Raw genomic sequence first — 12,025 nt, 5'->3', positions numbered from 1 at the left:
GTCCCCGGGGATAAAAAGGTAACCAGGAGAACTCACCGATCACGGTGGTCTTCTCGGGGGACATAGTGGCGATGAGGGGGGTGAGGCTCTCGTCGTAGTTGAAGGGGCTCCACGCCGTCTGGCTCATGTCTCCGCCCCACACCGTCACACTCTGAGAGCCCGCACTGCCAGCCTGGAGAAACACGATCGATAGGTCATCGATAGGCGATCAATCAGCTTGGGCTTATCAAACGGGTTGCTGAGTAAGCTGTAGGAAAGTAAGTAAATCTCTTGTGTCGATTTACGATTACGTTGAGTAATTGAGTAGAACTTTGCTCTTAGCACAAGTCACTGGTGAGGCTGAGAGCCATCAAGACATACAACATTGCATTGACAAAGGGTTGAACAAGCAAGTAAAAATATAATGCACAGTAGCTACACAGATCAGAACAAAAGTAAATTTTACTTTTAAAATGATTTGTTTCTTTTACAATTAACAATCAAAGTTATCACAAATGTTTAATCAATCAGGTGCATCACAACAAAGTCCTCCATAATTATACGTTTCGGAATTCAACCGTGCCAAAGCATTTTTCAAGTGCCACAACGAAGAATTTAAAACACAATGACCAAACACGTTAGACACCGTGTTCCGGTTATCTGGCCCTGGCGCACGCCTGGCTCCGGTCCCAGATACCAAAACAACAACAAACCTGCCCAACACGGGCAAAAATGCAACCAAACAGCGTTCACACGCTTGTTGTGTCTGCCTATTGTGGCGTCGCGCTCTCTCACCACGGGGGTCCGGCACGCGAGCTCGTCGAAGCGCACGTCCACCACGCTGCATTCCTCGCCGCCGACCGTCACCATGGTGTCCTCGCCGAAACCGAAGCCCGAGACCGTCAGCAGCGTTCCACCTGGGAGAGACGCCACGAGAAACACGCACACACGAGACATCCGTCAGGTCATGGCTTTAAAATTGTTTTTAAAGTTTTAAATATAAATATTTTTTAATCGTTAGAGAAAAGTTTGAGAGAAGTTTAAAGCGTCAGAAACTTCTCTTTAACGATTCAAAAACTTTTTTTTTTCAATATTTTCAATATTTTTATATATATTTGATTACATCATTGCTATACAGGCAAATTTCGTTATTCTGATTACCGATTATTTTGATAATATCCTATTAGAATTACAGTAGTAGTATTATAGCGGTGGTAGTAGTAACGTAGTTACATAGTTGTTAATGATATTATCAACTGTGATGGACACTAGTTGTGTAGGATACTACTACTGCTACTAGTGGTGGCAGTAGCAGTGGTGACAGCAGGAGTACCAGTGGGAGCATGAATGTTGTTAGAGACTGTGTATCAGGTTCAGTACCTGCCACGCTGCCATACAGTGGAGAGATGGACGTCACGTTGAGCAGGTTGGTGAAGTTTCCTTGGTAACGGACCCGGCCCAGGGTTGGGAAGGTGACCCACACCGGGTAGGTGCCGGCTGGGGCGCGGCCCACACTGCACACCTGGGTCGTGGCTGGAACATTTAAATCGACATTTTAATAAAGTGCTCTAAATACATAGTTGCTATGAGCAGCTGACTGGGGTTATTTAGTGGTTAATACTTAAAACGTAAAGTCCTTCACATTTACATTTTGGGCATTGAGCAGACGCTTTTATCCAAAGCGACTTACAATAAGTACATTTGTCAGAAGAAAGAGAAACAGCAAAACATCAGTGCCGGTACAGTAAGGATGTTCATAGAACCAAGTGCCAGGCACAATTTTTTTTTGAGGTTCACCCATTCCCCATACACAACAGAGATAGCTAGGATAAGATGCTACACAGTGCTAAGGACTGTTTTTAACTTTAAGGACATGCTACATACAATCAGTCCGTCGTTGTTAAGTCAGTGTTTTTCGACGGAAAAAACCCTCTCGCTTACCCGTGGCTTCTTGAACTTCGCATTCGGCGTCCCCAATCATGATAGAGGCGTTCCCACTGAATCCCGTCCCTGTGACGGTCAGCAGGGTCTCCAGGCCTTCCGAACCTGAAACAAATCCATCCACACAGAAAGCTGTCACCTCCTCATGGTTTGATTTGCTCATGGGTTGCAGTAGGCAGGAGGGGTTTGGGACCAAAGCCGCACCTCGAGATGGGGAGATTCCCGTGACGACGGGGGTGCGGTCCTCGGACCACTCGAAGCCACAGTCGCCGGAGCACTTGGACGAGATGCCGTTAATGATCACCTCCACCTGCGGTAACCATGACAACAGTGATCACACCCCTGTTGAGCCAGCAGCAGTTTACCCTGGGTTCAAACCCTGTGCGGATCCCACGGTACCCGCGGTTTCGTACCTGCGGGGTTCTCTCCAGCGTGCGGAGTAGCTCTCCTCCTATGTTCCTCATGAACTGCCCTCCCTTGACCTTCTCCCTCGCCTCCACCACTGGATGGTTGCCCATAACATTCGAGCCATTGATCTGTGAGGAGAGAGAAGGCAAACTTTACACTAGAAGAGAGCTTCAAGAAAAGACGTCCTTACATTGTCCTGGGAAGTTAATGGGATTCGACTTTATGACAGTCATATATACATTTAGGGTATTTAGCAGACGCTTTTATCCGATGCGACTTACAATACGTACATTTGTCAGAAGAAAGAGAAACAATGTATCGCTGTCGGTACGGTAAGAATGTTCATAGAACCAAGTGCCAAGCACTAACAATTATTAGGTTAACCCATTTCCCGTATACAACAAAGATAGCTAGGATAAGATGCTACACGATGCTAAGTACTTTTTTACCCACGAGGATGTACAACATACAATAAGTGTGTACATTAAATGCCAAGAAGAAGAAGAAGAAATAATCAAGATTCACGAACGTGCGGAAGAAAGGTCTTGTTAATGTTGACACCCGTCAAAACCCGTCAAACAAGAACAAATAACATGGCCGCCGGCGCCGCACCTTCATTAACGGCTGGTCTCCGGGCGCGGTCGTCCAGGTGACCTTCCACTTAGGCCTTCGGCAGCTGCCCTCGACCTTCACCTGGACCTGGCCCATCCCCGGGATACCCTCCAGGGCGTGCTTCAGGTCCTCCTCGCCGATGTCCACCGAGAGACCTGAGGCAGGGCATGGGGAGCAGCCATGTTGAATTGTAGTTCCCCACCAACCGAATAACTGACTACAAACCTCTGCTGTGAACTCGCTGTCATTGGCCGAACACAAACGACAGTTGGCTGTAACGATGACTGATTGGTCTGTCAATTTTTTCCTTGTAGTATAGTTTTATAAAGTCTCAAATGATGGGAATATTGTATGGGAGCAATATTCCCATCATTTCTTTATTGATGGACTGACCCTCACTAAAAGAGGGGCGGCCTTGATATTGAACATTAAAGGGGACAGATTATGAAAACACACATACCCCGCCTACAGTCACCAAACGAGCCGGGCAGCTAAGCTCCGGGAGTGTAATCCCTTTCTCTGCCGGAGCTGCCTTACTGCCCCCGATCACCCCCCGCCGGAGCTGCCGGGCTGCCGCCGAAGCTTCGGCAGCTCCGGCGGGTGTACTCTGGGAGCTGAACTGCCGCCGAAGCTTCGGCAGCTCCGGCGGGTGTACTCTGGGAGCTGAACTGCCGCCGAAGCTTCGGCAGCTCCGGCGGGTCTACTCTGGGAGCTGAACTGCCGCCGAAGCTTCGGCAGCTCCGGCGGGTCTACTCTGGGAGCTGAACTGCCGCCGAAGCTTCGGCAGCTCCGGTGGGTGTACTCTGGGAGCTGAACTGCCGCCGAAGCTTCGACTGCCGCCGAAGCGTCAGCTGCAGTCGGGCAGCTCCGGCGGGGGGACCTCGGCGGCAGTCCGGCAGCTCAGCTCCCGGAGTACAATCCCTTTCTCCTCCATGTCATGGTACAATATGGACTTCAGAGAGTCAAGGCCAAAGTTCCTTTCCCCCAATTCTTCTCAACCATGGCCGAGATATCCCCCACTACGAGTCTTTCCATGTTGTGGAAGTACCAGAGACGTCAGGCGCAGTCTTTATGATTCATAATATCATACGGCGCACAAAGAGGGCCCCGCCGTTTCCTTTTGCTCTACCTTCAGTGCGTCCGCCGTAGATCTCCACATCGAAGGTCCCGCTCAGGGGCGGGGTCGCTCGGTTGCTACGGGAGACGGTCACATTGGCCCCGCCCACCCGATACTCTGCCATGTCCTCTGTGCTGTTGGACGACTTCTAGAGAGGGAGAGAGGGAGAGAGGAAGAGAGGAAGAGAGAGAATAAACAGGGTTTATGTCAAAGAGAGAGAATTTGACAACAGTGTTTGATGATACCATATTCTAATTACTTTCTCATCGCCTGAGCAATTAACAATAATAATAACATAAATAATATATCAGCCGCACAGACAAAACTTCGGTGAGCAAGTCATTGTGTCACATGGCCAAAACAATTACATATCCATGTTCAGATCCTGACAGGTCTTTGAAGCGTCTTTGTCCGTTCATGAAGACGGAGAGCGTCGACGTGATGAAGAGTGACTGTTACCTGGAGGAAGCCGACTTCCAGGAGGGGGAAGCCGTGGGCGCAGTCGCGGGGCCGCCCGATGACCTGGTAGTGCGGCGTGCTGCTCCGGGGGTCCCGGGTGACCCGGAGGCTCTCGAAGGAGCGGCGGGACGCGCCGAACGCGGGGGGGCGCCTCCTCTGGAGCAGGGCTGCACGGGGACGTCACGAGGAAGGTCAGCCAGGGACACACGTTTTAAGGTACCTCATGAGCACTGTTGCCACAGTTACCTTGAAAAAGTAATCTGATTACTGATTACTAGTTACTCCTTAAAATAGTAACTTAGTTACTTTACTGATTACTTCGTTTTTAAAGTAACAGTTAGATTACAAGTTACTTTATTAGTTACATTTAGCTGCGACATCACCCCCTGTCGCCTCAAAATAAAAAAATCAGGGGAGGGTCAAACAGGGACACACGTTTTAAGGTACGTCACGAGGAGGGTCAGACAGGGACACACGTTTTAAGGTACGTCACGTGGAGGGTCAGACAGGGACACACGTTTTAAGGTACGTCACGTGGAGGGTCAGACAGGGACACACTTTTTAAGGTACGTTGTGTGCTTTCATGTGCTGTCATGTGCTGTCGAATCATGTGGTGTCCTGTGTCACGTTGGGTCATATACGTCATATAGAATTAGATCCAATTATGATCATCGTCAAACTGAATTGAATTCCAATCCTGCTTCCTCTTTTGCATTTTCTACTACTTATATTGTGTACAGATATTTAAATTAATCCACATATTTATTAACATCCCAATTTTGATTGTATATCTTATCCGAACTAAACCAACTATAACAGGACATAAGATGAGTTGTACCCGGGATGTTGTTGGCGGTGGGTCTCTAAACCAACTATAACAGGACATAAACTGTGTTGTACCGGGGATGTTGTTGGTGGTGGGGGCCTTGGCCAGGTGGATGGTGTCCACGTAGAAGTCCTCCCCAGCCTCGTTCTTGTACAGGAGCAGCATCTCCAGCTGGTACCTCGTGCCCACCGCCTCCCTCTGCAAGGGGCTGAGCAGGTCCACGCAGGTGTAGCTCCACCTGGAGGGGGGACACAGGCACACATATATATATACATATATATACACATATATCTATATACTTCTTCTATCCACATCAATCATTTATACCGGTCATTATAAACCCCTGATGAGGGACCCCAACATAAGCGGAGCACGTAACTAAGGACTGGCGTTATTCAGCTTATTACAAGGCTACTTACTAGAAGAAATCATCAATTGACACAAAATAGAACAACAGTGCAGATTAAAGCTTTCAAGGCGATTAAAAAAAAAAGATAAAAGGCGATATGCTTACATAATTTGTACAGCACTTTCATAAAAAAAATAGGATTCAAGTGTTTCCTCTAATACTTCTTGGGCTTCATCATTTTATCCATTTGAAGGGTTGATCTTACGTGTCGCTCTGGGAGAAGGTGAAGGGGATCTGGATTGTGGTCGCGTTGGTTTTACCGTTCGCCATACGGTAGTTGAACAACACTCCGATCTCGTTCTTCAGCATGCCTCTGTACGCGAAGCAAAGCTGGGACCAGAAACATGGGTTTCAGTTTCACTCTGAGTTTTTCTTTGAGTTGTTTTTATTAACATAAGATGCAAAAGAGCCTCAGGAGAAGATGGTTCATAAAAGGTTGTATTGAAGTTGTCAAAGCTCTTATCCAACAGAACAATATTCACCATCTACTGTGCATTGTTTCTGACAACCGATTCTTTGCATTTAAATAGCCGATTTCTTACACTAAGAATCCAGTTCACCGGTCCAGTTAACCCACAAAAATAAAGGGTTCTACTAAAACCCGATACGGATCCTTTTTGAGGAACGGGAGTCTTACCCTGGGGTTCATCTGCAGTGGTTGAGAACCGTGAGTCCTAAGGCTACGTTAATGATCCACGTTGACGCAACGCAATGACCACGCAGTCGCTTCGACGCAGTCGTGAACCTGTTTTGGTTCTGCATCGGGTTGACGTCGGGTTTTAGTGAGCGGACCAATCACAGCCCTTGCTGCAGCGTTGCCTCGACGCCAGGGAACACTTTTTGGAAGGCACGCGTCAGGCCCTTGCGGTGGACGCAAGGAGGGTCCTCAAGGACGTAATGAGTCCGTAAACCCCCTTGCGTTGTGTCAACGTGGAACCATAACCAAGCCTTTACCCTGGGGTACAGCTGCAGTGGTGGAGGAACGGGAGTCTTACCCTGGAGTACAGCTGCAGTGGGATCTGGCCGTAGAGGCGACCCGATTCCTTGCGGTAGCTTTCAGTGAACATGATCATCTGGTTCTTCATGGACCACGCTCCGCAGAAGGCCTCCTCATCGGACACAAGCACTCCCTCAGCGACCTCGTTGGACTGGGGGACAGAGACACACATGAACCTAAAGTACGTATTGAATTACAGAAAATAATGTTCCAGAAATATTTATGCACTCCAATAATCATCAGTAGATAATAATTAATGAATTAAAGGGAGTACAATTTCACTGATTCTGCATCAGATTTAGGCTTAAAGAAAGTATAACATGTCTTGTTGATTTCTTCGAGTGCTTCCTAACCCATTAAGGAGGATAAACCAAAGTAAAACCAACCTGGTCCTGGCCTGGTTCAAAGTCTCTGTAGAAGATGATGTTTGAACCCTCCATGGCTTGGACCTCGCCGGGACACTCTGCCATGAGCATCCGTTCCATCGCTGATGTCAACTGTTTTTCAGACAAACAGTTACCGTAAGGAGCTTGTAAGTGCTGAGAAAGTGACTTGGAGTTTATTTTTTTATTTTATTCAACTGCCAAACTATTAAACTTCCCAAAAACAAAACACGTGATCGTTCTTGAGATGTTGGTTAAAAGACAAATCCAGATATTTTGATGAAATGGTAAAAATTTTGATGAAATAGATCCTATACAATAATTACACTAAATACATTTTTCATATATTTTAATATCTCAAGGGGGAGGGAACCCAAAACCGTTTTATTAATCTATTTTGCAGTAGTTGATGTTGATGCACGTGTCCGAGAGAGGGTTCAGGCTCTACGACACTTATAGTGATATGAATCGTTCATTTCAGAATCATTTCAGAAAGTACCCAACATGCTAAATGACCTAAACGAGCTAGACGACCCAACATGGGCTCTGTGGGCTGAGAGCCACTGAGGAGCCACCAGAAGGTGCTCACTGTGTCGGAGGTACGTGGGAGGTGTTCACTGCGTCGACTCACCTCTTCCCCGGTGGCGTTGAAGCGGATGGGCTGTGAGGGGATTCCTCCCCACGACAGGGTGAAGCTCTCCCAGCTGCCCTGGCCTTTGGTCACCTCCGCCACGCTCACGCTCGTGCCCTCGCTCAGACTCATGGCCACCAGGTCCTCAAAGTCCCCTGCGTTGGACACATGCTGCGGTTCAGGCCAGTTCATCACTTGAAGCCCGTAAATGACTTCCTGTAGTCCACTGATGAGGTTAGGGACAGTGGAAACCTGGCAGAGCAGGGCATTAACAATGGCGGGTGGTTGGATCGAACCCCTAACGCTGGCAATGGGAATCAAACCCAGACATTCATGTCAGCATTCTTAACCCATGATGCTGTCAGCGATCATTTTACATCTTAAATCTCCCTTATCTTTCTCCTTATGTTGCTTGTTATCTATCTTTTTTACGAGGTCGGAGCTCATGTTTTACTTTGTCGGTTAGGACTGTCAGTTAGGATCTGCCCAAAGCAGTACGACAGAGAACCTCTTTCAAGATCCTTGGTGTTGTTGTGTTTTATTGATGGGTTGACCTTCGAGCCACAACGAGAGGAAGTCCCGTCTCTCCTCTCACCTCGCTCTGAGACGAAGGTGACCGTGAAGCAGGCTCCCAGGCCGTGGACCTCTTTGGAGACCTGAACCCGTTCCGGTTTGAGGGACCACAGCTCGTTCAGGGCGTCCCCCATCTCCTCGGCCGAGGCGCTGACCGCGATCGGACCTGCAACCGGAGAAAGGACAGTTAGTAGGTCAAAGATATCGTTAGCCTCATAGCATAATTGCCTAAGTCTTATTTTAATGATTATCTTGTATTAAGCGTCAAAAATTCTGAATAGATGACTTAGGCAGATATTGATTATGGAATGTTAAAGGCACTCTGATTGGCTTAGGATATAGCCAATGAGGTACAGGGAATCAGCAGGGTTAGGAGAATAGAGTTAGGTTAGATATCACAATTTGGCCAAAATATGACTCTTTTTACGTTTAAACGTTTGGAAATCAAGACAGGAGGAAAGGTGGATGTGGTAGGGCGCGGTCCCAGGGTCCTCTGTACCTGTCTCTGCGCCTCCGTAGGCCAGGCTGAAGAAGGTGCTGTCACAGGGCCGACCCACACAGCCGCTGGACACGTTCACCTTCTGGACCTCCTGCACCACGGCCTCGACGCTGGGCCAGGAGTCGAACCTTATCGCCTGGGGGGGGGGGGGGGGGGGAGAGAGGGAGAGAGGGAGAGAGAGAGAGAGAGAGAGAGAGAGAGAGAGAGTTCCATTTTATTTGTATAGCCCTTAATCACAGGTACAGTCTCAAAGGGACAAACTTTGTCAAAATAGAAAAACAAACACACAGGCAAATATTTATAGATTCAAATTTGAATATAAACATTTGCATCGAGGAAGTGATTCCTTGCGATGAGATCATCATCATCCTCATGTCTTACCTGCTCTTCATCTTCAACGTCATAGTCCGCCACGATTTGCTGGACCTCGTTGACGGCATCGTCTGATTGGTCCGCGGTGAAGGCACTCTGGCCGGTGAACAGGCCCAGTCTCAGCCCCCCTAGACCGCCGTAGTCCTGGTGGAGCACCTCCATGTAGTAGCTGGTGGGACCACAAAGACCCGCGTTAAGCATCTTAATGAGGCCCTCGTTAGAACAGATAAATGAATGAAGAAATGCAAAATACTAAACATTAACATTTTTACAAAAAATTAAAAAATGTAACACGTTTACAACAAATTTAAAATGTAACTAACATCACAACATTCAAAAAAGTATAGATATAAAGATAATTATAAACGTACATTTAAAAATTTAACTTTTTAAAGTATAACTTTCTAACTCAATTAGAAAATGTACAAGGGATAAATGTAAAGTATTTGCTGTGAGTAAGCTTATGTTTTGTCTGCACTCACGCTTTTCCTTTCTCCAGGGCCATTACTTCAGACTTCTGGGATGCTTCTTGGAAGAAAGTGCTCCTATAGCGTGTCTGAAACGCGATTTTCACCTGAAAACACAACAAAGTGAATCAAACCTAAATGTATACATTGTGACAGACTATCGACTATGGAAACATGCACCAAAATAGAAGCATATCAACCGTTGAATATGCTTTAGTTGTTGTTTTCATCCATAAATATTTTTCATATGAAGCCTCTGTAAATCCCCTTTTAAATATAAATAATATTTTAACACAATACTTGTGTTAAGGTTCCCAGGGACAGGATATTGTTCTTAGGGTCATGGGTCACGAGTTACGACTGCACACGTAAATTAAAAAGTGTTAAAGGGAACCAGTGAATAATAAAATATGCATCAATATCAACAAGCAAAGAAAAAGAAGACTGAAAATGTGTATGTTCGAAAACTTATCAGAATTGCTTGAGTCATATTTAGGCCAAATTGTGATATCTAACCTAACTCTACTCTCATACCGCTGCTGATTCACTGTGCCTCATTGGCTACAACCTAAGCCAATCAGAGTGCTTTTTACATTCCATAATAACCGTCTGCCAAAGTCCTCTTTTTTATGAATTATTCAAACCGTTTACAAGAAGAACCTTCAAATATGACTCTAGGCAATGACGCTAGGAGGCTGAACCAGACCAGCAGCAGACCTTATCCTCTGGCCGGGTGGAGTTGCTGAAGTAGAGGTCGCAGCGGTCGTCACACTGCAGGTACAGGATGTAGTCGCCGCTGGTGGGCGCCACGAAGAAGCCCCTCAGCCGGCTGCTGTAGGTCTGGTCCTCCACGCCCGAGGAGTAGGGCAGAGAGTCCCTCCACTCCGACCAGTAGCCGTCCTTGCTCGTGTTGTACGCCAAAATGTCGGACAAGTACCGGGGCCTAGTGGCGTTCCACACCTGCCTCACCCAACCGCGGCCCCCTTAAAGCAGAGGAGGCGTTAGTGTGTGTGTGTGTGTGTGTGTGTGTGTGTGTGTGTGTGTGTGTGCGTGTGTGCGTGTGCGTGCGTGTGCGTGCGTGTGTTTGTGTGCGTGTGCGTGCGTGCGTGTGTGTGTGTGTGTGCGTGCGTGCGTGTGTGTGTGTGGGGGGGTGTTTGTGTGTGTGTGTGTGGGGGGGTGTGTATGTCAATGTGTGAGTGTGTGTGTGTGTGTTCAGGAGGTCCCAGTGCAATAGTGCATTCGGTCTTTTTACCCCGTCAACAATAAATCCATCTCTTTCTCTTTGAGCTCTTAACCAAAAAAACACTTTATTTTTCTCTTTGAAACACAAACGCTACATTAATATTCACCATAACACTCACCAAAACATAGCATCAACCTAATATCTAACTTGCTTATCAACTAACTTCCTTCAAAAGCATTCCTTCTGTTGGGAAAGAACCGAAAGAACTGAAGAACCCAACCCAGATGGGTCGAGAACACTACAATCCTGTGATAGCGTGAGGCCCGTAAAACAACCACCGCAATCTGATGAAGCGAAAACAACACACAGCTTTGTTTGACATTCAGACAATCGCGCCTTAATCACTGATACAGGCGTGCTCTTTGAGGTAACCGGACAGGCTTAGGGTGCGGAGAGACACACAACCACGCATCACATCCCACGGTCACATCGGAGACACGGGCCGCGGGGTCTTACCTGGGTAGGCCGTCACATTGCCCGTCTCCATGGGCTGCTTTGGGGTGATGCAGGTGATGATCTTGTCCGACACGCTTTGCACCCTGCAGGGTTTGCCTAGGAGACGGGTGTTATTGCCCATGATTAGACTATTTAGCGCCAGCCCTGATCATACTGAATAATACAAATCATAACAATTGTAATGGTGATTAATTTAAGCACTCTCTTAATATTTTTGTATAATTGGTTTATTATTGTTATTATTATTATAATTTTTTTTTTTTATTATTATTATTATTATTATTATTATTTTGTATTATTAGCTATTGCTTGTGATACAAATCATAATAATGGTAATATTTGTATAACATCCCTTATTGTATTATTATGAGCATCATTATTTTTCATTATTAGCTAATGGTTATCAAATAAATCCTGCACAATAAATGCATCAATATACTCTAAACAATATCTTATTTAAACAACACATTTCCAAAAAAAGAGCCTCATGTCGCATCGTGTGTCTGCCAAGATCCATTCTTGGCAGAACGACGCATCCGTTTTGTAATAAAACTCTCTCTCTCCCTCCCTCCCTCCCTCCCTCCCTCCCTCTCTCTCTCTCTCTCTCTCTCCTCTCTCTCTCTCTCTCTCTCTCTCTCTCTCTCTCTCTCTCT

At 46.7% G+C, this 12,025-nt stretch overlaps 1 protein-coding gene across 1 annotated transcript in view; it reads right to left on the bottom strand.

Moving 5' to 3' along the window:
• pkhd1l1.1 (PKHD1 like 1, tandem duplicate 1) overlaps positions 1 to 12,025 on the bottom strand; it is a 63,151-nt gene that overhangs the window by 43,838 nt on the left and 7,288 nt on the right. Inside the window, exons 13-32 of the mRNA XM_056583435.1 lie at positions 11,373 to 11,468; positions 10,391 to 10,656; positions 9,689 to 9,780; positions 9,216 to 9,375; positions 8,835 to 8,970; positions 8,358 to 8,501; positions 7,763 to 7,917; positions 7,135 to 7,245; positions 6,747 to 6,899; positions 5,957 to 6,081; positions 5,417 to 5,580; positions 4,517 to 4,683; positions 4,070 to 4,205; positions 2,941 to 3,095; positions 2,334 to 2,456; positions 2,125 to 2,230; positions 1,921 to 2,025; positions 1,360 to 1,512; positions 775 to 896; positions 37 to 172 (exon numbers count right to left, since the gene is read on the bottom strand). Of these exons, the coding sequence (XP_056439410.1) occupies positions 37 to 172; positions 775 to 896; positions 1,360 to 1,512; positions 1,921 to 2,025; positions 2,125 to 2,230; positions 2,334 to 2,456; positions 2,941 to 3,095; positions 4,070 to 4,205; positions 4,517 to 4,683; positions 5,417 to 5,580; positions 5,957 to 6,081; positions 6,747 to 6,899; positions 7,135 to 7,245; positions 7,763 to 7,917; positions 8,358 to 8,501; positions 8,835 to 8,970; positions 9,216 to 9,375; positions 9,689 to 9,780; positions 10,391 to 10,656; positions 11,373 to 11,468 (2,805 nt within the window). The remainder of the gene's footprint in view (positions 1 to 36; positions 173 to 774; positions 897 to 1,359; positions 1,513 to 1,920; positions 2,026 to 2,124; positions 2,231 to 2,333; positions 2,457 to 2,940; positions 3,096 to 4,069; positions 4,206 to 4,516; positions 4,684 to 5,416; positions 5,581 to 5,956; positions 6,082 to 6,746; positions 6,900 to 7,134; positions 7,246 to 7,762; positions 7,918 to 8,357; positions 8,502 to 8,834; positions 8,971 to 9,215; positions 9,376 to 9,688; positions 9,781 to 10,390; positions 10,657 to 11,372; positions 11,469 to 12,025) is intronic.

This window comes from Gadus chalcogrammus, chromosome 22, assembly GCF_026213295.1.
Source record: "Gadus chalcogrammus isolate NIFS_2021 chromosome 22, NIFS_Gcha_1.0, whole genome shotgun sequence".
NCBI lineage: Eukaryota > Metazoa > Chordata > Actinopteri > Gadiformes > Gadidae > Gadus > Gadus chalcogrammus.
Note: the sequence above shows the minus strand (reverse complement) of the source record. Positions and strands in the feature narration are given on the sequence as shown.